Source organism: Oncorhynchus keta, chromosome 10 (genome assembly GCF_023373465.1).
Source record: "Oncorhynchus keta strain PuntledgeMale-10-30-2019 chromosome 10, Oket_V2, whole genome shotgun sequence".
NCBI lineage: Eukaryota > Metazoa > Chordata > Actinopteri > Salmoniformes > Salmonidae > Oncorhynchus > Oncorhynchus keta.
In genome coordinates, this window is record NC_068430.1 from 21,957,103 (window position 1) to 21,984,783 (window position 27,681).

The 27,681-nt window shown below is 42.7% G+C and overlaps 2 protein-coding genes across 4 annotated transcripts in view; both read right to left on the bottom strand.

The window, feature by feature from the left end:
• The window catches only part of LOC118389639 (rho GTPase-activating protein 39-like), a 43,308-nt gene extending 23,527 nt beyond the window's left edge, over nucleotides 1–19,781 (bottom strand). Inside the window, exon 1 of the mRNA XM_052526682.1 lies at nucleotides 19,636–19,781. Within this exon, the coding sequence (XP_052382642.1) occupies nucleotides 19,636–19,649 (14 nt within the window). The 5' untranslated portion in view covers nucleotides 19,650–19,781. The remainder of the gene's footprint in view (nucleotides 1–19,635) is intronic.
• A 1,317-nt stretch (nucleotides 19,782–21,098) lies between these two features.
• Nucleotides 21,099–27,681, bottom strand: part of LOC118389640 (extracellular sulfatase Sulf-2-like) — a 79,302-nt gene continuing 72,719 nt past the window's right edge. For 2 of the 3 annotated variants that reach the window (XM_052526684.1, XM_052526683.1), the window contains 15 exons: nucleotides 27,414–27,564; nucleotides 27,141–27,316; nucleotides 26,870–26,998; nucleotides 26,724–26,780; nucleotides 26,421–26,550; nucleotides 25,981–26,197; nucleotides 25,445–25,706; nucleotides 24,938–25,034; nucleotides 24,695–24,849; nucleotides 24,253–24,422; nucleotides 23,878–24,020; nucleotides 23,669–23,777; nucleotides 23,521–23,554; nucleotides 23,153–23,206; nucleotides 21,099–22,789 (listed from right to left, as the gene is read on the bottom strand). In XM_052526684.1, coding sequence (XP_052382644.1) covers nucleotides 22,759–22,789; nucleotides 23,153–23,206; nucleotides 23,521–23,554; nucleotides 23,669–23,777; nucleotides 23,878–24,020; nucleotides 24,253–24,422; nucleotides 24,695–24,849; nucleotides 24,938–25,034; nucleotides 25,445–25,706; nucleotides 25,981–26,197; nucleotides 26,421–26,550; nucleotides 26,724–26,780; nucleotides 26,870–26,998; nucleotides 27,141–27,316; nucleotides 27,414–27,564 — 1,915 coding nt within the window. In that variant the 3' untranslated portion in view covers nucleotides 21,099–22,758. The remainder of the gene's footprint in view (nucleotides 22,790–23,152; nucleotides 23,207–23,520; nucleotides 23,555–23,668; nucleotides 23,778–23,877; nucleotides 24,021–24,252; nucleotides 24,423–24,694; nucleotides 24,850–24,937; nucleotides 25,035–25,444; nucleotides 25,707–25,980; nucleotides 26,198–26,420; nucleotides 26,551–26,723; nucleotides 26,781–26,869; nucleotides 26,999–27,140; nucleotides 27,317–27,413; nucleotides 27,565–27,681) is intronic. The other variant, XM_052526685.1, reaches the window with a different exon arrangement.

The window sequence follows — 27,681 nt, forward strand, 5'->3', positions numbered from 1 at the left end:
CTTTAAGTGTGCCAATGAATCCACGAGGGACCACAGCCAGCCGGAGCCTGTGTCCTTCTACTGGGCTGAGAACCAGGCTGGGGGCTGGTGAGGAGAGAGGTAGAAGGTAGACACAGGGTCTCTTTCCCTTTCCCTCCAGTTTGGGACATGTCCAGGGTACCTGTGGTAGCGAGGGGGCGCAGGGTGTCCAACACGGCCCACAGTGCCTAACGCATGCCTACATTTGTTCCTTGTGATCCTGCCAAGTAAGTCCCCTGCACCCCCAGCCTCAAAATAGCCTCAGAAGGGCAGAGTGCCAGCCAAGTTGACAAGACCGTCTTTGCATTGGGCATAAAGCTCAGTGGAAACTGGAAACAATACAAGGGGACAGAGGCCCTCTACACCATCCTTGCCTGTGTGCTGTCACTGTGTGTGTCTCTACTGTCTGCTGGGAAACCACCTGGCTCCCACTCTGAACAAGCACACATTATTCACTGTCACAGAATATGGCTATAATAGGACCAACCTCTTCAAGAAAGAGAGACAAATACATCTGTATCTAATCTGTAAATTTGCCCTGTTTTCTTCTGAGTATCTGCAGCGAAAGTATTTAAGTGTCCACATACATCACTGTGTGAGTGCGAGAGTAAGTGAGTGAGTCAGAGAGAGAGCGAGGGAGAAAGAGAGACAGAATGAAAGAGAGTGTTTGGGTCATGACGGATTGGCATGATGTGAGGGGGCAACGTTTACTGGTATCGCCCTGGACCTACCAAGCAGTCAATCGTCCTATTCCACACACCCCACCCACAATTGGCCCAGTATCGTCCGGGTTAGGGGAGGGTTTGGCCGGCCGGGATTTCCTTGTCCCATTGCGCTCTAGCGACTCCTTGTGGTGGGCTGGGCGCCTGTAAGCTGACTGGTTGCCAGCTGGACAGTGTTTCCTCCGACACATTGGTGCGGCTGGCTTCCGGGTTAAGTGAGCAGTGTGTCAAGAAGGAGTGCGGCTTGGCAGGGTCGTGTTTCGGAGGACGCATGGCTCTCGATCTTCCCCTCTCCTAAGTCCGTAGGGGAGTTGCAGCGATGGGACAAGACTAACTACCAATTGGATATCATGAATTTGGGGAGAAAAAAAGATAAAAGTACAAAAATAAATAAATGTTACTACTGATCCTCTGTGGCTAAATTATGCTCCTGTGGTTGGATATTATAATATTATTTTGAAACGTTATATATTTTTGTATTTTATTTTTGCCTCTTGGGACCCGTATGGGTTTAGGCCCTGACTCACACAATTGACCAGCCACATTTATTTATTATGCAGTTTATTATTTTTTAAATTATTAATTCATTTATGAATATACATGTTTTATTTTAGCCTTCCCTGGTGGTCTAGTTTTGAGTATTCGGCGCCCTCACCGCCACGGCCCGGGGTTGGATTCCCGGTCAAGGAATATACATTTGGGGCAGCAGGTAGCCTAGTAGTTAGAGCCAGTAACCTAAAGGTTGCTAGATCGAATCCCAGAGCTGACAAAGTAAAAATCTGTCGTTCTGCCCCTGAACAAGGCTCTTAACCCACTGTTCCTAGGCCGTCATTGTAAATAAGAATTTGTTCTTAACTAACTGCCTAGTTAAATAAAGGTTAAATAAATAAAATAAATTAATAATCCTCCCCCGTCTGACGATTAGCATTGAGAGCAGGATCCTGAATCCTCCAGTGGTTGGTGGCTACAGTAAGAAAAGTATATATATATATATATATATATATATATATACAACCATTGTACACCATGCTCCTCCCAGGGCCAAATGAATGTAGGAGCTTACTAGGACTAAAGCCCATGGGTGGACCAATAGGCAGCAAACAATTCATAAAAATAAAGGAAATATGTACAGTATATATGTTATTTATTTATTTATTTGTATATATATAGCAGCATGGATCAGCATGGGGTACAATGGTTGCATAAGGGCCTTACTTCCTGGGAAATAAACAGTTGTTAGGACACAAAGTGGAACCAGTGTCTCGCAGTCTGCATAACCACAGGTAATAACCACTCGGTAACATGAACTCTTCAACAACCTATAAAACATTGTTGCTCCTTGCTGAAACAAGCAAGGTGTTGTAGCCTCGGCAACACTCCCCACAATGCAGCAGCAGCACACATGGAAATAGAATGACTAGAACAGGCTTGAAACCTCTAACCCTGTCAATTTGACTGGTAAACTCAGAGGGCTTGCAGTTGCGTCACAAATCACCTAGCAACGTACCAGGCCCCATGATGGAAGATCAAATTCAGTCTGTTGGAATGCCTCCAATTGTCGATGTATTATTAGCTAGCTTGCTATAGAAACTTAGTGTGCAGGCTAACTCAAATGAGCTGCTAACGTAATGTCCGCTAGTTAGCTAGCTATACAGTATGTAAAGTTAACTAAGTGAATTAAATATCACCAGCTTAAAAACGTAATATTTGCTAGTTAGCTAGCGATCTTGATGTATTTATCGATGTAATTCTAAATGCATTTGAGGCTAGGGTCATCTTATTCCAAAATCACAAGCATTAATATGGAGTTGGTCCCCCCTTTGCTGCTATAACAGCCTCCACTCTTCTGGGAAATATTTCTGCTAGATGTTGGAACATTGCTTACTGGGACTTGATTCCATTCAGCCACAAGAGCATTAGTGAGGTCGTGGACTGATGTTGGGCGATTAGGCCTGGCTCGCTGTGGGTGTTCCAATTCATCCCAAGGTGTTTGATGGGATTGAGGTCAGGGCTCTGTGCAGGCCAGTCAATTTCTTCCACACCGATCGACAAACATTTCTGTATGGACCTCGTTTTGTGCACAGGGGTCATTGTCATGCTGAAACAGGAAAGGTCCTTCCCCAAAATGTTGCCACAAAGTTGACATCAAAGAATCGTCTAAAATGTCATTGTACATCGTAGCGTTTAGGGGCCAAGCCCAAATCATGAAAAACAGCCTCAGACCATTATTCCTCCTACAACCGTTACAGTTGCCTCTATGCATTAGGGGAGGCATTTTTCTCCTGGCATCTGCCAAACAGATTCGTCGGTCGAACTGCCAGATGGTGAAGCGTGATTCTCACTCCAGTGAGAGCGTTTCCACAGCTCCCCAGAGTCCAATGGCAGCGAGCTTTACACCATTCTAGCTGACTTTTGTCATTGAGCATGGTGTTCTTAGGCTTGTATAAGGCTGCTTGGCCATGGAAACCTAATTCATGAAGGTCCCGATGAACATTTCTTGTGCTGACGCTGCTTCCAGAGACAGTTAGGAACTCGGTAGTGAGTGTTGCAACAGAGGAGATTATTTTTAAACACTACACAGTTCAGCACTCAGCTATCCCGTTCTGTGAGCTTGTGTGGCCTACCACTTCGTGGCTAAGTCGTTGTTGCTCCTAGATGTTTCCACTTCACAATAATGGCACTTACATTATACAGGGGCAGCTCTAGCAGGGCAGAAATGTGACGAACTGACTTGTTGGAAAGGTGGCATTTTAAGACAGTCCCACGTTGAAAGTCAATGAGCCCTTCAGTAAGGCCATTCTACTGCCAATGTTTGTCTATGGAGATTGCTTGGCTGTGCTCAATTTTATACACCTGAATACACCTGCGACGGGTGTGGCTGAAACAGCCGAATCCACTAATTTGAAGGGGTGTCCACACACTTCTGTATATATTGTGTATGTGTACGCATGTTAGGACATCTTTTGGAAAAAAAAGTTCTTAAGTCACACACAATGCATAAACCTATTATAAACAACAGCAGACCAACTGGGAGTGCAGGCTTCTGTTTGAGCGCAGCACTGAGACACCTGATTCAATGTATCAAACCTAAATAGTTAATAATCAAGTGTGCTATTGCTGGACTGGAAAGTAAGTCTGCTCCCCCCATAGATCAGGGATCAGACAAACATACCTGACTCAACTCTGAGAACCTGATGACTACAATAAACCATATTGTTGAGGGTACGTGAGGACCGTAGTTGGGAACCACTGGCCTACAGTATGATGGCATTTAGCCTTATGGGCATTTGCAATGCATCCCTTGACATTGTGCATCTGAATCAGAGAATAGCTTTACTCACACATTGTTTACATATTGTTCAGCTATATGTTCTCAATTTAAAAATGATACCAGTAGACAATGTATATGAGGCTAATCATTATATTGGATTTTGTACATGACTTGAGCTGACATGAAATTGTTAATTGCAAATGCAACCCTTGTAATATAGGTGGTGAAATGTCTGGAGGCAGGAGATGATGGGATCCTTAGCCACCTCCTACTCCTACCAAATTCAATGCCAGATACTTTTCTCCCAGAAGGTCTGAGTGGCACTTGGAGGTACTGTGATAATCCATTCAAATCATATTGGTTGCATACACATACAGTTATTGCGGATGTAGTGAAATGCTTATGTTCCTAGCTCCAACAGTGCATTAATATCTAACAATACACACAAATCTAAAAAGTTAAAGAATGGAATTAAGAAACATTAGGATGAACAATGTCGGAGTCCAGAGAATAAATATACAGTATATATAAATACAGTGTACATACAGTACCAGCCAAAAGTTTAGACGCATCTACTCATTCATTCAATTCTTTATTTTCACTATTTTCTACATTGTAGAATAATAGTGAAGAAGTCAAAGCTATGAAATGACACACATGGAATCATGTGGTAACAAAAAAGTGTTTTATATTTGAGATTCTTCAAAGTAGCCACCCTTGCCTTGACAGATTTGCACACTCTTGGCATTTTCTCAACCAGCTTCATGAGGTTGGAATGTATTTAATGTATTCCACCTGGAATGTATTTAAATTAACAGGTGTGCCCTGTTAAAAGTTAATTTGTGGAATTTCTTTCCTTCTTAATGCGTTTGAGCCTATCAGTTGTGTTGTGACAAGGTAGGGGTAGTATACAGAAGATAGCCTTATGTGGTAAAAGACCAAGTCCATATTATAGCAAGAACAGCTCAAAAAGAAATGAGAAACAACAGTCCATCATTACTTTAAGACATGAAGGTCAGTCAATACGGAACATTTCAAGAACTTTGAAAGTTTCTTCAAGTGCAGTCACAAAAACCATCAAGCGCTATTATGAAACTAGCTCTCATGATGACCGCCACAGGAATGGAAGACCCAGAGTTAACTTTGCTGCAGAGGATAAGTTCATTAGAGTTACTCGCCTCAGAAATAGCAGCCAAAATGTTTCACAGAGTTCAAGTAACAGACACATCTCAACATCAACTGTTCAGAGGAGACTGTGTGAAATCAGGCCTTCATGGTCAAATTGCTGCAAAGAAACCACTACAAAAGGACGCCAATAAGAAGAGACTTGCTTGGGCCAAGAAACACAAGCAATGGACATTAGACAGGTGGAAATCTGTCCTTTGGTCTGATAAATCCAAATTTCAAATTTTCCGTTCCAACCACTGTGTCTTTGTGAGAAGCAGAGTAGGTGAACGGATGATCTCCGCATGTGTGGTTCCTACCATGAAGCATGGAGGAGGTGTAACGGTTGTGGCAGTGCTTTGCTGGTGACACTGTCAGTGATTTTTTATTATTATTCAGGGCACATCTAACCAGCATGGCTACCACAGCATTCTGCAGCAATACGCCATCCCATCTGGTTTGCACTTAGTGGGACTATCATTTGTTTTCAACAGGACAATGACCCAACACACCTCCAGGCTGTGTATGGGCTATTTGACCAAGAAGAAGAGTGATGGAGTGCTGCATCAGATGACCTGGCCTCCACAATCACCCAACCTCAACCCAATTGAGATGGTTTGGGATGAGTGGGACTGCAGAGTGAAGGAAAAGCAGCCAACAAGTGCTCAGCATATCTGGGAACAGTTGGAAGAGCATTCCAGGTGAAGCTAGTTGAGAGAATGCCAAGAGTGTGCAAAGCTGTCACAAGGCAAAGGGTGGCTACTTTGAAGAGTCTAAAATGTAAAAAAAAATATTTTGATTTGTTTAACACTGTTTTGGTTCCTACTGTTTTGGTTCCCATATGTGTTATTTTATAGTTTTGATGTCTTCACTATTATTCTACAATGTAGAAAATGTTAAAAATGCCACTCTGCCACTCATGGCACTCTGCCAGACCCCTGACTCAATCAGCTCCCATTCCCCCCTCCTTCACAGTAGAAGCCTCAAACAACGTTCTAAAGACGGTTGACATTATTGGGAGCCTTGGGAAGTGCAACATTACCCCATAGACACTGTAAATTCGATAGGCAATGACTTGAAAAACTACAAACCTCAGATTTCCCACTTCCTAGTTGGATTTTTTCTCCGGTTTTTGCCTGCCATATGAGTTATGTTATACTCACAGACATCATTCAAACAGTTTTAGAAACTTCAGAGTGGTTTCTATCCAAATCTACTAATAATATGCATATATTAGCAACTGGGCCTGAGTAGCAGGCAGTTTACTCTGGGCACCTTATTCATCCAAGCTACTCAATACTGCCCCCCAGTCCCAAAGAAGTTAACGTTTACCGCCCTTATAAACCAACCTCTAACCTCGACGAACAACAGGCTATACTGAGAGAGACTCTGTACCCGGTCTCCTGAGGACCTGCCCAGGCTGATGTTTCAAACAGGGGCTGCCTTTCAATTAGCTAACCTAGCTTACCGTCTGCCAGCAACAGCCACAAGTGACAAACTTTATAAGTCCTCCTGAGTGTATTTACACACCTGCTATTTAAAAATAACAATCTCAGAAATTCTGAGTTAAAATCATCTCTGCTCACCTTACAAAACAGGTTGCAGGGATCCAGGGGAAAAGTGTCCGAGGCCAGAATCAGACAATATAAAGACCTCACTGTTATATTAAGCCATCCAGCCAAGCTATGCTGGCAGTGGCATGTAAGCTCAATATAATAGGAGCAATAATCTAGCAGAGGCCGCTTTCTGTTTGATTATGTATTAAGTTCAAAATGTATACAACATAGCTGCCAGGCAACGTGCTTATCCAAATATTGTAAAACATTGTAATGCACTGTAAAGACATGGAATGAGTGTGCTCTGCAGTAGCTCCATTAGCAGTGTGTAATTCAGACTGTACCATGACCCCTGTAGTGTACACTGTGTGATAGAGAGAGGAGGCCCCCAGAACACACACCATATCAATTTCTCTGCATTGAACGCAAGGGAGCTAACAGCTTAAGTAAACAAAGATTATGTATGTAATGTATATATGTTAGTCACATGTAGACTACTGGTTATGAATTACATTTAGAGTGATGTTTGATGAATGTTCTAACACCTAGCTAAACTCTGTTTCTGAGTTAGGAATTGGATACAGAGTATTTGGGCCACCATACTGGACAGATACAGGCAGGAACCCACATCCAGGCTTGAGAGAACAATTGAAGGGAGAGGTGAGAGTGCACCTGTTTCAGATGACAAGAAACAGCTTTGCACCTGTCACACACATTATTTGCTTTTATTGTTTGTCACCTCGAATTCCAACCATTCCACAAGTGTCAGGGGTCACATAAACCCACGGCACAATTGGAGTGCGCGTGTGTATTGTATGTTTAATACCTGAGAGCACCACTGAATCTCCAATCAATTATAGATGGCTACGCAACAATTGGCAGGGCAAAACAATAAATGGCAGGATTAAAACATGATGCTTGGCTACCGTTTTCTGTAGACCGAACAGCAACGTGCTTAAAGTCAGACCCCGAAGGCTGCATACTGTCCTCTTTAAAATGTGTTCTAAGTAATTTTGGTAGAGGGTGAATGAAGTAGGTATGAGATTTGTCCCTAGCCTTGGGCCATAGGGTTTCCCCATGTAAGACTGGGAAATGAGCTTGTGTGTTTGTGACATTGATGGAGTGGTGAAATCCTTTTACATTTTAGCCATTTAGCAGATGCTCTTATCCAGAGTGACTTACAGCTAGTGCATTCATCTTAAGATAGCTAGGCGGGACAACCATATATCTCAGTCATAGTAAGTAACTAGGAGGCATTTGGGCTAATGTCTCTGGGCTATGGATGTATGGGCTGTTGTTGTGGTGGTATACATTTGGTGTGCTGGAATAGTTATTGAAAGAAGGTTCTGGTGTCTTTCTTTGTTCCCCCTACCTGAAGTAGCCTACATCAGCCTGACAGGACTATTGCTGATATCTGTTCCAACTAATTGTCAACGCCTTCCCCTCCCTGAACGGGCTCAACAGCAGTTGCTGTGGTCATTATTCATGGAGAATATGTCAGGCATAATAAAGCCTGCCTTGTGTTAAGAGATCAGATCAGGCACAAGAGACAGGCATGGAGTGAGGGAGGGGAGGGAGGGCAGGATGCCGAGGAGGGGAAGAAAGGTAAAGCACTTTAAGCCCCAGCAAGGCCTTCAGCTCTGGTGCCACATAAAGCCTGGCTAGCAGGGAGAGGCCAGGAGCCTGTACATGCTGCCACTCTGCAGGGTCACCTCCACAAGGGCCATGATGACTGAGTAGCCCCAGAATAAAATGCACACACATTCATTGGAGAGGAATATAACACCTGTTTTCTACTAAGTGACCTTAATCCCTGTAGTATCACGTGTGAGTGATACTGCACACCTCCAAATCTGACTGTCTGGTTTGTCTGTCTGGAAGCCATAAGGTGTGTCATAATTGGAGCTGGGGTCTGTCTGTTCCAACTCAATGGTCCAGCCCAAAGTGGACATTCCACAACTTGTCTTTTGCCGTCTATACTATGGCTGTCAGTTCTCTTCAGAAGTGAAGAAAAAAACTCTTGGTCGACCAAGTGTTGTCTGTTCTTTTGACCATTCGATTGGTTGAAATGTTCAAAGTGCATTTTCCATATATAAACACATCCTATGTGTTTGAATCAAATCAACTATATGCACTGAGCTTGTCTGATGCTTTAAGCAAGCTGTTTGATTAAATAATTTAGACAAAAATGACTAGAGGGAGTCCGACCACAAATGATTTGATTGTGCCGCCTGGCTCAAACTTGCTGCACTGTGAAAAAAAAATGAAAAAAAGACAGCGATTGACTGTGTGACACCCATTGTGTCCCTCTCCTCCCTGCTGCAGTCACATTCATCCGTGTATGCAATTTCCGAAATGGAACTGTTTCGGCCTATTTATTGTTTACGCTTATTATTCAATGGTCGCTTTATTTTCAAACTAAAATGCTTGATTGCATTTCACATCATGAATGACTCGTATGGTGTGTGATGACAAGAAAAAATAAATTATTGAGACAGTAGCCTATATAACTATTGAAATTTAGGCCTCAGTAAGTTACGGTATTAAGACTAAACAGGATGCTCTCTGAGGCCTACAGCTCAATGGTGGTTATACAAGGCTGGTATACTAAGCCTACGAATGATAATGACATTACTTATTATTATAACAATATAATAATAATAGTTATAATAACAACAAGGAGATCAAGGAAAAAGGAGGGTTATTTTTAGAAATAAAAAATGTCTAACCATTTGGAACAGTGTACACACTTAATAAATGATAAATAATACAATTGTAAAGCCATTATTACAGCATAGAACATTTTAAAACACTCAAATTTCTGAAATTGTTGCGTGAGGCTTGGTGCTCACGGAATCAGTAGGCTATTAAACAAAACAATCAAACAGGCAACAGACGCAGGATCTGTCTTATTTTTGTAGATATATTTGGATGATTTATAAAGCCAGGCACATTTCACAGTACATCTACTGATTATACACTTAATTAAGTTGCCTTTCTCCTTACTTTTCTTAGACAATTAAGGCAGCGACTGTTTTCCTGTCTCCTAACTCCTCTGCTGCCTCCGCCACATTGTTCTCAACACCAAAACGCTGGTTAACTTTGCTATTATGCACATAGTAACATGTTCTAGGAAAAGGCGCCAATTCAAGAGCGCACTGATGTGTTTCAGAAATGCAGACAGCGACCATTATCCAATGCCGGAGAAAGCTCATTTGTTATAAAATAATACAAGTTTTATTTGTGTTGCATCATTGTTCTTACATGATATATCCATGGTATATCATGATATATCCATATACAATTTCAGTAGCACGTCTTAGACTGATGGACTGTGCTGTCCCAATGGCCTACACAATGGATCAGTCTACTAAGACAGACGTGAATTAGACAGGTGTCATGTCTTTTTTATTTGCTACTGCTGGACTAAAGAAATCGTGGTCGAACAAAACAGCCTATCGACCAAACTATCGACCAGTCTACTAAATAGAGTCTGTCTTACTCTGCACCAAAACAAACTCATTACTAAGGACTTAAGTCGTAACAAAAAATCTACAGTTCGGGAATATCATAAAATGCTTGTCTTTGTGAGAAGTTTCTAGTGTTACATAAACCCAGAGGGTCTCCGTGAAAGAGTAAAAAGCAGAGCTGGCAAGCCTATCCTGTGATGAGTCACAATCATATGCATTACAATGCGTGTGCAGTGCACCCTCTGCTAATGCCTGATGGCCAGGGACAATGGGCTCTGTTGTCAGATCAGCAATCAGACTTCATTCAACTAGAACTCTCTATTGCCATTCCCACAATGGCCGCCAGCCAATCGGAGCCCTCCACAGGAGTCCAGTGGGTGGAGCTTGGGGCATATTTAGGAGATGTGGGGTGACCTCCAACAGCTACGATAAATCCAAAACCAGGAACAGTTTCCACTTTCCACTTCTCCTGCCCTGGGATTAAGATGGTATTTAAGAGGTGGCCTTTGATTGGCAATAGATTGGCTTTCAATGTCATTTCCCAAGTTTTACATTAGGGAATTCCACAGAAAAAGAATGATGGGGAGACTCAGATTCTTCACTTTAAAATCTATGTCAAACAATAACCAATGATTGCAAAGTTAAACAAACCATGCAACTTTATGCACATTGACTACTTCTAACAATGTCCATTGAAAAACAGATTAACTTGATGAACAGTGCAGAATCAGAATCAACGTTTGGTAACAGAATGATGGTGTGTGCTGTTTGTGCCGTCATTCTGTTACCAAACTTTGCATCTGCACTGTTCTTCAAGTAAATGTGTTTTTGTAAAATGTTCATTGGAAATTGTTAAAGTAGTCGTTGTGCATAGAGTTTTATGGTTTGTTTAACTTTGCAATCATTGGTTTTTGTTTGACACACATTCCTATCAATACAAGGGTCTCACTGCAACAAACGTGTTCTGTATAATCTTGTCGCACACACGGAGCCTTCCTATTGGTTTAGATGGAACATTTTAATGTTGGCAGCCCGGCTTCAGAAACCTTCTTTGAGCCCCGCCTACAAAAGAACTAAGAAAAAAACAGTGCTCTATGCTGGCTGTATGGAGGCTTTGTCTTGGTCTTTGCCCACTATCCCGCTCTTCCTCCCACTAATGCAGCAGTATTAAACAATAATGCTGGGAACTTCCGCCCCTCACAGCTCAGCAGGACAGGGCCAGTGACTGTCTGTCGGTCTGTCTGAGACATGATGCAGCAGCAGGACAGGCCCAGTGACTGTTTTTCTGAGACACAAGGCAGCAGCATTGTCAAACCACAATAAATCCTCTGTCATAGGGGGCAGGCCTCGTCCAATCCTCCTCTACAGCCTTAACAAATGAACACTTCATCAGATCAGAGGGCCTCTGAACGAGAAGGAGCATGTGGGACTGAGAGACAGAGGACAGTGTGTTTACCAAATACAGGATAGACTCCCTGCCTGTCTGGTACGCCAGCTGTCAATAACAGGAACAATGGGGTCACTTGTCCAAACAAATATGGAGAAAAATGAACCGATTCGGATGTAACCGATTAAAATATGGAGATAAATGAACCGATTAATGTTAGTTATTTCTTTCCCTCGTCAGCTCATGAGGTGAAATGTAACAAATGAAGACATAAACCAATATTTAGGTCCGAGAGGGGTTTCTGCCAAGAGTGAAGTTAAAAAAGGCCACAAGGAGTTACCCGTAGCCATCTGCTTAGAGGCTTGTCCAGCAATACCCTTTCCATTAGTTGTGCGGCTGTTTAACTATATAGTTGAGACAGTCTCTGTATGTTTCCACATTTTGAGTTGTGCCTCAGCCTCTACCCCCCATCCCCTGCTGACCTGACAAGCGACCCCAGTGTCTCAACCAGGGCCGAGTTACGGGGTGAGAAGGGGGTGGGTCAGAGGTGGTGACGAGTGAGCCACAGAGGAAAGAGGCATCTGTCTGGGTGATATCCCATGAGGACATGGGCTGCTGATGGCAGATACAGTTGAAGTCGGAAGTTTACATACACCTTAGTTAATACTAGTAAAAATTCCCTGTCTTAGGTCAGTTAGGATCACCACTTTATTTTAAGAATGTGAAATGTCAGAATAATAGCAGAGAGAACGATTTATTTCAGCTTTTATTTCTTCACATTCCCAGTGGTTTGTGAAGCTTACATACACTCAATTAGTATTTGGTAGCATCTCTTTAAATTGTGTGGCGCAGTGGCTAAGGGCACTGAACTGCAGCGCCAGCTGTGGGTTCGCGCCCAGGCTCTGTAGTAACCGGCCGCAACCGGGAGGTCCGTGGGGCGATGCACAATTGGCCTAGCGTCGTCCGGGTTAGGGAGGGCTTGGCCAGTAGGGATATCCTTGTTTCATCGCGCACCAGCGACTCCTGTGGCAGGCCGGGCGCAGTGCACGCCAACCAAGGTTGCCAGGTGCACGGTGTTTCCTCCGACACATTGGTGTGTCTGGCTTCCGGGTTGGATGCGAGCTGGATGCGAGCTGTAGAAGAAGCAGTACGGCTTGGTTGGGTTGTGTATCGGAGGACGCATGACTTTCAACCTTCGTCTCTCCCAAGCCCGTATGGGAGTTGAAGCGATGAGACAAGATAGTAGCTACTAAAAACAATTGGAAACCACGAAATTGGGGAGAAAAAGGGGTACATTTCAACATTTTTTTTTTGTTTAACTTGGGTCAAATGTTTCAGCTAGCCTTCCACAATAAGTTGGGTGAAGTTTGGCCCCTTCCTCCTGACGGAGTCAGGTTTGTAGGCCTCCTTGCTCGCACACGCTTTTTCAGTTCTGCCCACAGATTTTCTATAGCTTTGTAATGGCCCCTCCAATACCTTGACTTTGTTGTCCTTAAACCATTTTGCCACAACTTTGGAAATATGTTTGGGGTCATTGTCCATTTGGAAGACCCATTTGCGACCAAGCTTTAACTTCCTGATGTCTTGAGAAGTTGCTTCAATATATCCACATCATTTTCCTCCCTCATGGTGCAATTTCTTTTGTGAAGTGCACCAGCCCCTCCTGCAGCAATGCACCCCCACAACATGATGCTGCCACTCCCGTGCTTCACGGTTGGGATGGTGTTCTTTAGCTTGCAAGCCTCCCCCCTTTTCCTCCAAACATAACGATGGTCATTATGGCCAAACAGTTCTATTTTTGTTTCATCAGACCAGAGGACATTTCTCCAAAAAGTACGAACTTTGTCCCCATGTGTAGTTGCAATCCGTAGTCTGGCTTTTTTTATGGTGGTTTTGTAGTAGTGGCTTCTTCCTTGCTGAGAGGCCTTTCAAGATATGCTGATATAGGACTTATTTTTACTGTTGATATATATATACCTTTGTACCTGTTTCCTCCAAACATCTTCAAAAGGTAGTTCTGTTGCTGTTGTTCTGGGATTGATTTGCACTTTTCGCGACAAAGTACGTTCATCTCCAGGAGACAGAACGCATCTCCTTCCTGAGCGGTATGATGGCTGCGTGGTCCCATGGTGTTTATACTTGCGTACTATTGTTTGTACAGATGAACGTGGTACCTTCAGGCGTTTGGAAATTGCTCCCAAGGATGAACCAGACTTGTGGAGGTCTACAATTCTTTTTTGAGGTCTTGTCTGCCATGACATAATTTTCCGGAATTTTCCAAGCTGTTTAAAGGCACAGTCAACTTAGTGTATGTAAACTTCTGACCCACTGGAATTGTGATACAGTGAATTATCAGTGAAATAATCTGTCTGTAAACAATGGTTGGAAAAATTACTTGTGTCATGCACAAAGTAGATGTCGTAACCGACTTGCCAAAACTATAGTTTGTTAAAAAGACATTTGTGGAGTGGTTGAAAAATGAGTTTTAATGACTCCAAACATCCGACTTCAACTGTAGGTCCTGGATCAGACTAACACACAGGCATGTTAAGCTGTTAACATTTGCACTGGAACTCAAGGGACCAGGGGGGCAGCAAGGATAATGTCCTCACTGGGGGTCCAGGGTGTAGAATCGGATTAACATACTGTATTTCTAGTCACAACACAATTAAAGAGGGCTGAGAGGAATGGAATGGGCTGTTCCGATCAAACATGAAGACATCCTCCAACATCTGAGTGTAACGACAGGAAACAACTAGTGTGTTAGCTTCTACCCTTGACGACTCAATCAGTTACTCAAACTGTACTACCTAAAAACCTGAGCGTGAGGCCTCCTGGGTGGCGCACTGGTCTAAGGCAATGCATCGCAGTGCTAGCTGTGCCACCAGAGACTCTTAGTTCGAGTCCAGGCTCTGTCACAGCCGGCCGCAACCGGGAGGTCCATGGGGCAATGCACAATTGGCCTAGCGTCGTCCGGGTTAGGGAGGGTTTGGCTGGTAGGAATATCCTTGTCTCATCGCGCACTAGCGACTCCTGTGGCGTATTACTTTGCATATTAATTCGTTTCAGTTCCAACAGTATCCAGGAGTCAGTGGACATCCGCTTATGTGCATCGATGGGGGGATTTCTGCTCTTTTAAAGTGTGTGATAGTGTGATGAATTGAGACGTGAGTGTGTGTCGGCTAAGCAAACCAAACGAGCGTGCTCACATACTCCCTTAAAAAGATCTTCGCTTAAATAAAGAGAAAAAAGCAGCAATAATACTGTTTGTCCATTTTGAGACTGTATAGCCAATATTTTACAACTTAGACTTTTGGTGCTTCCCTCAAGAAAACAAATGGTGTGCCGATTAACCGAAAAAACCTTACCGAAGTCCAAATCGTAACAAAATGTTGTCATAATATATGCGCAAACTCCTGGAAAGCATGCGTATGCCTCCACGCCATATAAATGGTATCTTCTGCAGACAGCTTGTTTCTGAGGACCTTGGAGTGACTCATATGTCTGGTGGTTCCACCACCAGTGATGGGAATGAAAGTAATCAAAACATTCTAGAACCCCCATACTCAACTGGCGGAACCCGGTCCAGATCAAGACCCAGAACAAGGTCAATACAAAATGCGTGTCCCGGCTTCGACCCCTGGTATCATATAAAACACACATAAGACAAATGTGTAGTATTGCAAGAAATCCAGACCTTTGCCACCTAGGAAATATTTGTGTGACTGGATCTTCAGAAATATACAATGCCACAGATGTCCCAAGTTGAGGGAGCGTGCAATTGGCATGCTGACTATCGGAATGTCCACCAGAGCTGTTGCCAGAAAATGTAATGTTCATTTCTCTACCATTTTAAAACTTTTTTTAAAACCTTTATTTAACTAGGCAAGTCAGTTAAGAACAAATTCTTATTTTCAATGAAGGCCTAGGAATAGTGAGTGGTTAACTGCCTGTTCAGGGGCAGAACAACCTTGTCAGCTCAGAGGTTTGAACTTGCAACCTTCCGGTTACTAGTCCAATGATCTAACCACTAGGCTACCCTGCCGCCCCGATAAACCACCTCCAATATAATTTTAGATAATTTGCCAGTATGTCCAACCGGCCTCAAAACCGCAGACCACCTGTAACCACGCCAGACTAGGACCTCCAAATTAGAGGTCGACCAATTAATCGTAATGGCCGATTTAATTAGGGACGATTTCAAGTTTTCATAACAATAGGAAATAGGTATTTTTTGGCCCTGATTTTGCAGATTTGTATTTTTATTAGATTTTTTATACCTTTATTTAATCTTTATTTAACTAGGCAAGTCAGTTAAGAACACATTCTTATTTTCAATGACGGCCAAGTAATGGTGGATTAACTGCCTTGTTCAGCTCGGGGGATCCAATCTTGCAACCTTACAGTTAACTAGTCCAACGCTCTAACTATCTGATTACATTGCACTCCACGAGGAGCCTGCCTGTTACGCGAATGCAGTAAGAAGCCAAGGTAAGTTGCTAGCTAGCATTAAACTTATATTATAAAAAAACAATCAATCAATCATAATCACTAGTTATAACTACACATGGTTCATGATATTACTAGTTTATCTAGCGTGTCCTGCGTTGCATATAATCGATGCAACGCTGGGGGATGATTTAACAAAAGAGCATTTGCGAAAAAAAGCACAATCATTGGATGACTGTACTTAACCATAAACACCAATGCCTTTCTTAAAATCAATACACAGAAGTATATATTTTTAAACCTGCATATTTAGCTAAAAGAAATCCAGGTTAGCAGGCAATATTAACCAGGTGAAATTGTGTCACTTCTCTTGCGTTCATTGCATGCAGAGTCAGGGTATATGCAACAGTTTGGGCAGCCTGGCTCATTGCTAACTAATTTGCCAGAATTTTATGTAATTATGACGTAACATTGAAGATTGTGCAATGTAACAGGAATATTTAGTCTTATGGATGCCAGTCGTTAGATGAAATACCGAACGGTTCCGTATTTCACTGAAATAATAAACGTTTAATTCTCGAAATGATAGTTTCCGGATTCGACCATATTAATGACCAAAGGCTCGTATTTCTGTGTGTTATGTTATAATTAAGTATATGATATGATAGAGCAGTCTGACTGAGCAATGGCAGGCAGCAGCAGGTTTGTAAGCATTCATACAATCGGCACTTTCGTGTGTTTTGCCAGCAGCTCTTCACAAGCACAGCGCTGTTTATGACTTCAAGCCTATCAACTCCCGAGATTAGGCTGGTGTAACTGATGTGAAATGGCTAGCTAGTTAGCGGGGTGCGCGCTAATAGCGTTTCAAACGTCACTCGCTCTGAGACTTGGAGTAGTTGTTCCCCTTGCTCTGCATGGGTAACGCTGCTTCGAGGGTGGCTGTTGTCGATGTGTTCCTGGTTCGAGCCCAGGTAGGAGCGAGGAGAGGGACGGAAGCTATACTGTTACACTGGCAATACTAAAGTGCCTATAAGAACATCCAATAGTCAAAGGTATATGAAATACAAATGGTATAGAGAGAAATAGTCCTATAAATACTATATTAACTACAACCTAAAACCTCTTACCTTCGAATATTGAAGTCTCATGTTAAAAGGAACCACCAACTTTCATATGTTCTCATGTTCTGAGCAAGGAACTCAAACGTTAGCTTTTTTCATGGCACATATTGCACTTTTACTTCTCCAACACTTTGTTTTTGCATTATTTAAAGCAAATTGAACATGTCTCATTATTTATTTGAGGCTAAATAGATTTTTATTGATGTATTATATTAAGTTAAAATAAGTGTTCATTCGGTATTGTTGTAATTGTCATTATTACAAATAAATTGTAAAGAATCGGCAGATTTATCGGTATCGGCTTTTTTTGGTCCTCCAATAATCGCTATCGGAATCTGCGTTGAAAAATCATTATCGGTCGACCTCTACTCCAAATCCAGCTTCTACACCTGAGGGGTCGTCTGAGACAAGCCATCCAGACAGCTGATGAAATTGTGGTTTTGCACAACCGAAGAATTTCTGCACAAACTGTCAGAAACCATCTCAAGGAAGCTCATCTGCATGCTCATCAGGGTCTTGACCTGACTGCAGATGTCGTAACTAATTGCTCACTTTCGATGGACACTGGCATGCTGGAGAAGTGTGCTCTTCACGGATTAATCCCACTTTCAACTATACCAGATGGCAGACAGTGTGTATGGCGTCGTGTGGGCGAGTAGTTTGCTCACCCACACGAGTACCCCTCGGTGGCGGTGGGGTTATGGTATGGGAAGGCGTAAGCTATGGACAATGAACACACTTGCATTTTATCGAAGGCAATTTGGATGCACAGAGATACTGTGACAAGATCCTGAGGCCCATTGTTGTGCCATTTATCCGTCACCATCACCTCATGTTTCAGCATAATAATGCATGGCCCCATGTCACAAGGATCTGTAGACCATTCCTGGAAGCTGAAAATGTCACAGTTCTTTCATGGCCTGCATACTCACCAGACATGTCATCCATTGAGAATGTTTGGGATGCTCTGGATCGACAGCGTGTTCCAGTTCCCGCCAATATCCAGCAACTTTGCACAGCCATTGAAGAGGACTGGGTCAACATTCCACAATCAACAGCCTGATCAACTCTATACGAAGGAGATGTGTCACACTGCATGAGGCAAATAGTGGTCACACCAGATACTGACTGGTTTTCTGATCCATTTCTGATCCCTACCTTTTTGTTTAAGGTATCTGTGACAAACAGATGTATGTCTGTATTACCAGTAATGTGAAATCCATAAATTAGGGCCTAATTAACTTTTTTAAATTGACTGATTTCCTTACATGAACTGTAACTCAGTAACACATTTGAAATTGTTACATCTTGAGTTTATATTTTTGTCAGTGTAGTACTTGAACACATAAATGCTTGCTTTAAACCATTGACACCAATAATACATACAATTTAATTTATGTTCATTAATAATTAGGTTTTTGGGTAGTACAAATCAAGAACATTCACATAATACTTTCTTTGTGCTTGTGGCTTAGACTTATTTCCATTGAACCATCTGTTTCAAGAAACAACTTGAAAGCAGAAGATAGAGACTAAAAGGTTTTAATGAGCAGCTGCACATCTGTCTTAAGGCATAGAGAGATATGTTGGAGAATATTAATGTGTGAATAAACTAAGGCAAGTTAACTGCACCAGCCATCCTAACCTACATCAGTGAAGCAGCAGTGCAACAAATGGGATAGGGACATTTGTCTACTGCCATGGTTTGTTAACCACAGAAATTGGTCTGTTAACCACAGCAAAGAGCCACTAAAGCCAATTTGCAAATCAGTTCCAGAATTAAATAGGAAACTGGCAATTCAATTAAACACAGGCAAACTAGATATTCCCCAAAGGGATCCAGCAGCTATGGGAAATACTGTCGTTATAGAGAACAAGTTCAATCATGCTTTGATGTTAGGTGATTATAGCGCTATAAAATATTAGTTTTAAACTAGATTAGATGTGGCTGCTAATTGTCTCTATATGACAACGAAAGAAGATGACATGGGGTAGATAACGAACGCTCAACTCTGTTCTCATATATTGAGGTGTTCTCTTATACTGCCTCGATATAAGAGAATGGAGTTGAGCCTTCCTCAGCTAGACATGGGGGAAACTTATTGGTCACTATTCTAAATGATTATCCAACCATCTCTGACATGAATAACATTCACTATTAACGTGTAAACAGGAGAGCAGACAGCCTACTACACTATAATAAAAGTTCTGCCCATAGCGTTGCAATATCACTTTCCTCCACCATTCCTCATCTTCACAGGGCTTTTGGATTATTGGTAACCAAATATTGAATTCTAGCCTAAAGTAACACTGTTACACAAACTTTAAACTCAATGAAAACATGTTACACTTCACTTAGTCTGTCTTCTAAATTCAAAATAGTCCGCCTAACACATCCTGCGGTGAGGGTTGAGTGAAAGTTATTTCTGTTCTAAATCTTGTCTGGTAGGCTTAAATTCCCTTAGAATGTATCTTACCTTATCCCAGACATTGTTTTCACATTGTAAGCATTGCGTTGCCCAGGTCTTGCATTTATAATGTAACTTGTTTACTTATTCATGTTAATTTTCCCACCTTGTTGGACGGTATGAACGAACACGAGACAGTTGTCCCGTAGTAATTCCGATATGGAGTCTCCGCCTCTGCACGTGAGTCACGATAATGGGGTCATCCCCCAACTCCGCATCCCGGTAATTCTCGTTCATCCTGCTATGGCCATTCCTCTGATTGGACATGCGACACAATTATATATGGCTATTTAGGTGAATAATTATAGTCCAATATTGATGCTTTATATTTATGACTCACGTGTCAGTTCTTCACTGTAAGGTACTCTTTTTTTAGTATTGACGTTTTGAGATGGCCCTCAACATGGGACTTCAGAAATATAAAATGTAGGCCTTATAATAATAGGAAAAACTGTTGGTTCTACATAGTTCCGCATCAAATATGATTAACCTTTAATTTGAATTTTATCAGTCAGAAAAGTGAACTGGATTAGCAACAAGAAAGCAAACAGAGACACCTGCTGGTTGAGTTTCATGGCACAGAACTCTAACTCATTACTCATCCTGAGCCCACTATGCAAGCCTATAGAGCCCCACATTGGAGGTGTCATAATACCCATAAATCCTAGCGGTCAAACAGGGAAATGATTCCAATCGTTTTTCCACCATTCAGTTTTCCCATAGGGGATTTTAGAAACACTATGGGCTGTGTTTCATGTAGGCTTATCCTGTCGTGACGGTTTGATAACCATGTACATCTCTCTTGGAAAAGGTGAATTTCGTCAGTCTATTTGTCTCTATTTACTCTCAGATTCAAACATGCTAATTAGCATCAAACTAGACATCATGCAAAACTACAAATCCCTGCAAGCTCCTGCCCATCATATCTAGCAGACTAGATATCTAACTTTGCTAGCACGTATTGTGTCAATTTAAAACTTGCACAAGACAGTTCACAGTATTGTTCATTTAAAGAAACGTTGCCAATTTATTCATTACTACATTTAGCTAATATTAGATAGTTAATATAGATATTCTTACCTTTGCCTCAATTCGTCAGTCTTGTCCAGATCATCATGGCATTTGTAGTTCTTTATGATAGCCACATTAGCATTTTGTTTGAGGTTTTTTTTTTGTTGGGGGGGGGGGTAAATAAAGGCAAATATATTGATAAAAGTCACATTGTCCTAGAGAGATTTACACGGTTATAAAAATGTCACACCAGGCTAACCCTACACAAAACACAGCCTTTATTTTAAGTGTTTCTAAAGTCCCTATGGGAAAAATGAATGATGGAAAAACGGTTGGAACCTTTTCCCTGTTTGACCACTAGGTTTTATGGGTATTATGATTCATACTGCGGTACTCTATAGCTGTGTGTCAACAACAGAGAGTTGACAAATACATACCAGGGTTAAAGTAGTAAAGAGGTATGAGGGCAATCAACACTTTATTCACAGTTACTCACTATTACAACTCTCTGCTATGGGAGAGTCACTGCTAAGAAACAAAGAAAGCAAAAAAAGGCAATATAATGAATATGCATGTCAAGCTGCATTACATTGTTGTGTTGTTTACTGTTGTGTACAGCAGACGAGCAGAGTCATTTTACAGGGAATTATTTTCACAGTGAATATTTTCTAAGTGCTTTTTCATCATAAATACGTTTTTTTTCAAACTAAAAGTGGGTTTTGACAGAGCAGAGAAGAAATTCAGAAAGATGTGCAGAGAGAACAAACGGACAAATACAGAACTAGGACAATTCATCAGGCTAAGTTCTTATCTAAAAGGTCATATTTGTCAACTCATATCGAACACAAAAGAGAAGTCTGCCTCCTTTTCAGTATTATAAAAAATTGACTGCACAACATACATTCAAATACATACTGTACAGCAAGTCCTTATTTTCACAATGTTATCATAACACCATGTGTAGCAAGCTGAACAAACTAACCTGACCAGACCTAGCTGGTGGCATTAGCAATACAAAGGAGTAAAATGACATCCACTAATGAAATGTAAGCGTTCTGCTGGTGTGAAGATGTTTATACCAATTGTTTGTACCATTGTCTAGGAGGGTGGGGTATTGGTTAGAGAAGTCCCATCCTGAGTTTGAAGTGAACTAGGGGGGATAAGCTAGATGATGATGTGATGTGTCATATCCTAACCAGCTTCATCCCCATACAGTCTGGTGTGTTGTCGTCATCACACCTGCCTCATTCTTGGGGGCTGTAAATAATCCTTGCATGACATTTGATCAACGTTAATATTAGTTACAATACAAAAGAATGGAGTACATGTCCTGGGGGAATCATTCTGTAGCCGTAGCACCAACAAAAGGAGGTGAGGAGTCTTGAGTTGTGGGCCTTGAGGAGAGTTTTCAGGGTACTGATGTTTTGTTGACAGTACTTTTCATGCTGTGAGTGTGCAAAGCTTGACTTGATGTAATTGCCTGACATCATATACCATATACTAATGGCACAAGGCCATAAGGGATGATACACGTCAGGTTGTAGCAGCAGAGTTGACATTAAGCTAATCACGGCACCCAATGTTAAGGCGTTTACGAGAAACTAACATTAAACACACCTCACGTTCACTGTTCACTCAACGCGGTTGTTGAAAGTCAAAGTAAAGGTTCAGAGTGTATCCACACTCAACTGATGAGTCTCCAACTCAGGTTGGTGGTCCTGAGATCTGGGGAGATAGGAGCGGTAAGGATATTCCTGTGTGAGTGTGTGCCGATGTGTGTGTGTGTGTGTGTGTGTGTGTGTGTGTGTGTGTGTGTGTGTGTGTGTGTGTGTGTGTGTGTGTGTGTGTGTGTGTGTGTGTGTGTGTGAGACAGAGAGAAAGACGACGGGAGAGGTTATAGTTTTCATTTTCTTGGCTGTTTCAGTATTTTCTCTTCTGGGTGATTATCTGAGTATCAGTGGTAGCTAATGTTGGATCAGCATCCTCTTCCATAAACTCCTACAATAATGCTATTTCAGGTTACATTCCCATGAAGTCTGTACAAGGTCCTCAGGTTCTCCAGTAGTTCTGGTCGTCCTCTGTTGGCACACTGCGATGTGGTGGATTGTGCGACACAGGTTGCTAACCAACCCATCCTTCCCAAATCTGCCCTCTGTATAAACAACACCGAGATGGATATAGATCAGAGTTTCTCATCAATCAATTGCTTATAACAGTAGTTCCAATGGGTCTTTTCCTAGCAACTCTAATAGGAAAACACAAGAAGGTAACACTGACATGAAATGACCAGAAAAGACACCTCATCAGCACAATACCACTGACTTTGAAAAGGAAATCTATCTTATCCTTGAGGGCATGGCACTTAAATGCAGGTAAGTATTAGTTACATGTAAAGCCTGGAACGGGGGGGCTGAGAAGAGCATGCTACCAGGCCATCTGACAAAGCAAGGTAATCTGGATGAAGAGGGGGAGGTTGGCTGAACTGAGAGGAACAGATGGGTTATGACAAACTCACAGCGATTTGGAGGAGGGCTTCTTCACTTTTGGCTTCTTTCGACGCTGAACTGGCCTGAAGCATGCACAGCGCGGACACATACAGTCCACATGCGGGGGAAACACACACATACACAAACAAACAGCGAAGACATTGCAAAATGAGGAACAGAAGCTGCTTGCATGCTTGCATTTTAGAATTCATCTTGTGCTAAAAAGGTTTTCAAAATAAGTGTTCCATTCTATTATCTACCCAATGTAGAAAAATGTATAACCTACAGTATATCTTTAACGTTAGTGATTTATTGTTAGTCGTATTCATCCTTGAAAAATCATGAATAATAATACAACAAAGGACAAAAAGACATTAAGCCAGACAAATGAGGGTACCTGTATTCACTGAAGGAGTTTCTGTCTTTACTACCTGAAATAGAGAATGTTTTATAGAACAGAATTAACAGAGTTGTGTGTGTCTGTGTGTGTATGTGTGTGTGTGTGTGTGTGTAGGTGTGTCTATGTGTGTGTCTTTCTTACTCACCTGTCTCTGGGTTGCATTGCTTGTGGCCTTTGCAGCTCCTCAGTTCCATAAGCTGCTGGTGCATCTGGTTGAGGCCAGTGCGGTCCAAGGTGCTAACCCCATTTATCAACTATAGACACACAAAGTAATAGAGGCCACTGTAAAAACAAAAATCACAATAGGCTATATCTCATTTGTGAGATTTAAAAGAGATAGGGAGAGAAAGATACCTGGTATGGGTCATTGTTCAGATCAAAGTACTCTATGAAGCCTGTAGCAAACTCGCAGAATATGAAGTTGTGTGTGTCGTTGATGGTCCTCAGGCACCAGTAGGTGTTGTTGTTTGCGCTGGTACAAGCACAGAATGGACCCACTGGCAGGGGAGGGAAAGAGACAGAGGGGGCTATTCAAACAAGATGCATGGCCAATTTTAACTCACCTATACAGTATCTACTTTATCTTATTTTTGGAGCTTACAAGTAATCATTCTATATGTAATTTAGTGCCAGAGTTGTAGCAGAGTGGTAAAAAATCATGAATCCCACTTTTACAACAACTGTTCACTGTTCTGCATTTGATTTAGTCTGTATTCTATCATTCCATACTTGTCCAGAAGGGGGCTGTCTGCCAGTGCTGGTTGTCGTGGGTGAAGCAGGTGAGACCAGGCATGCTGCAGGTGTCGTTGTTGCGGAGCCTCTTGAGCAGTTTGCGGAGCTTCTTCCTGCGTTTCTGCTCCTTCATCAGCCACTGCTTCTTCTGGTTAGAGGGCATTTTGCTGAGGACATACCACGAGAGGACAGATACTGGTTTGTGGGGAGGTTTCTCTCTTGCATTCTTTCTCTCTCTCACACACACAAACACAAACACTCTCTCTCACACACACACACACACACACACACACACACACACACACACACACACACACACACACACACACACACACACACACACACACACACACACACACACACACACACACACACACACACACACACACACACACACACACACACACACACACACACACCACTCTCTCACATGAATTACCTGAGTGAGTAAATGCGACCTGCATTGAGTCTGAACATCCCTTTGATTTTGGATAGGTAACTGGGGGTGTTACACTGGCACTCTTCAGGCCGAACCTTCTTCAGGTGACCCTTGACCTCACGCAGATTCTTTATTTTCGTCTGCAAGGTTTCAATCTACACACACACATACAATATAGTTAACCCCTGAAATGACAGGAAAGGCTACAGAATAGGCCAGATAGGGGATCAACTAGAGCAGTACCTCATGCTCAATGTGGAGCTTATGGTCTTTCCAGGCCTGGAGGGATTTGTAGAGTCCTCCATCACACCTGACTGTGTCATTCATCAGGATGGAGCACCTGTGGGGTAAACACACACCAGCTACCCGCATCTTCACCTGACAACTGCATTTACCACAGTTAGCACTTCCTTACAGAACCCTCTCTTACAGCACCCTCTCTTACAGCACCCTGTCTTTCAACCCCCTCTCTTTCAACACCCTCTCATACAGCACCCTCTCTTACAGCACCCTCTCTTTCAACACCTGATAATTAATTACTGTAGGGCTACTGTACATAAAGATGAATTACATATATTACTACTACTCAAAACCCACTAATACTAAAACTCAACACACACACACACACACATATATACACACACACACACACACACACACACACACACACACACACACACACACACACACACACACACACACACACACACACACACACACACACACACACACACACACAACCATGCACACCTGTAGGTGACTTTAAGAGCGGCAGTTGGTGTAAGGCTCTTGTTGGTTGGGGGTCTGGCTGTGACTCCCATGCCACTGAACTCCTCATCGTTGTCCTCCAGCAGGCCCGCTCCTCTCCTCCTCTCCCCAGGCCAGCTGGTGTTCCTGAGGCCCACGGGCCTGTAGCCCTCAACCAGGTCCACAGCATACATGTCTCCATCCAGCTCAAATGGAACGGACCGGGCCCAACGGTTCTTAGTCAGACTCTTACCGGACTTTACCTCTGATGGGGTTAGAAGAGTTATTAGTTACAATGTTATTATTACAAAGGTAATGCAATGTCAATGACCCAAGAGAGGGTGCTAAAGTACGAAGCATTTTTCACTGTTTTCAAACGACGGACACTTGAAACTTAAATTGAATCCTGTTTCGTTGTAATTATTAGTGTTCATTTTTATAATTTGTCACTGGGTGGCAGCAAAGACTTAGCCAGACTTAGCCACAATTTAGAAGGCATTGGTATGGTAAATACATAAGCCACTGAAAGGACTACTCACTCTTCTTGGTGAGCAGTCTCTTCCTCTTCACGGGTGAACGTTTGGGACCTAGGGGGCCACAGTCACAGCTGTCTCCAGCCTCGGATACACGTCCAACCCACTGCTGGGACCCGCTGCTGGCCATCAGAGCCTGCATACGTGAGGCATAGAGACTTGCCATGCCCTTACACTTATACAGACTCAGCTTACCAGAAGGGTCCTCCACACACTGCCACTTCTTCACATGCCAAGAGAGGAGAAGGGGGGAGAGATTTAGCTACATTTCTGCTCATGTATAAGTGTGTGTGTGTGTGTGTGTGTGTGTGTGTGTGTGTGTGTGTGTGTGTGTGTGTGTGTGTGTGTGTGTGTGTGTGTGTGTGTGTGTGTGTGTGTGTGTGTGTGTGTGTGTGTGTGTGTGTGTGTGTGTGCCTGTGTATTTGGGTATTGTACAGAACTTTTACCTGTCCTGGCTGTTCACAAGAGCTCTGGTACTGTGCTCTCTGACACAGGTCTTTGACCCGCTGGTACTTAGGCAGGAAGTTCTCCTCCTGGGCCAAGTCCTTCCCATCAGACCTCTTGTGGAGCAGCTTCCTGTGTAAACAGGAGAGAACCAGATGAGAGAAATAGAACATTGACCAAACATACTGTACATCAAACTTTGATCACGTGCCTGTGGACAATTATGAAGTAATTCTGAAATGTTGGTGAACTATCCCTTTAATTGCTCTTGATTCATGACTAGATGATGAATGAAACGTACTGACCCTCTCTCTACCAGGAAGGAGTCCCTCCACATCTTCCCCTTCTTGTTCACCTGGAACCTGCAACAAGAGCAAGAAAGGTCAAGTGATCCTGAAGCATCCATTGTGTTGAGTCCAAAACATGCAAATAAAGGTGTGACTTTCTCTACCTGTTGACAGGTTTGTCTGTGTCCAGGAGTTTAAGGATGGATTTGCCGTCCATGTCAGAGGGAACGTCCACTCCGGCCATGTCCAACAGTGTGGGAGCCAGGTCAATGTTCAGCACCACATGAGGGTTACTGCAGAAGGACACAGGAACAGGTGGAGTAGAGAGATGAGTGCTGCAAAAGAGATCCAGTAGCAGTAACAGTGAGATAAGAGCCAACGCTAACCGTTTCCATTCTAAAAAGGTACTGTAGAAGTCTTCAAAGTTGCACTCACATGGCTCCTGCCTCCACGTTGGGGCCTCGTATGAAGAAGGGCACCCGGATGTCAAACTCATATGGCATGGACTTGCCTTTGACCAGGCCGAACTGACCAATATGGTAGCCGTGGTCTGATGTGTAGATAATGTAGGTGTTGTCCAACTCACCTGTCTCCACCAGCATGTTGTACACCTGAGGACGAGGACACAGTAAGACACGTAGTCGGGTAGATTTAGCCAGTCTGTTCCTCCTTGTCCACACTGTCTGTCTCTCTTTCTGTCTGACCCACCTTGTCCACACTGTCGTCCACAGACAGCAGGGTCTGCATCCTCCGGCGCTGCAGCATGTTCGTGAACTGCATGTGGACAGGTTTCATGGGGCCTGTGTAGCGCAGGATCCAATGTTTGTCTGGGTTAGGAGCGTAGTTATAGCTTGGGGTTCTAAGAAAGGGACGGATGGAAAAACGATTGTGAAGAAAGAGCCAGTAAAGGGGGGAAATAATTTCAGGTGAAAACTGTGCCTGCACATACTTAGTTACCAACACATTTTATCTTCAT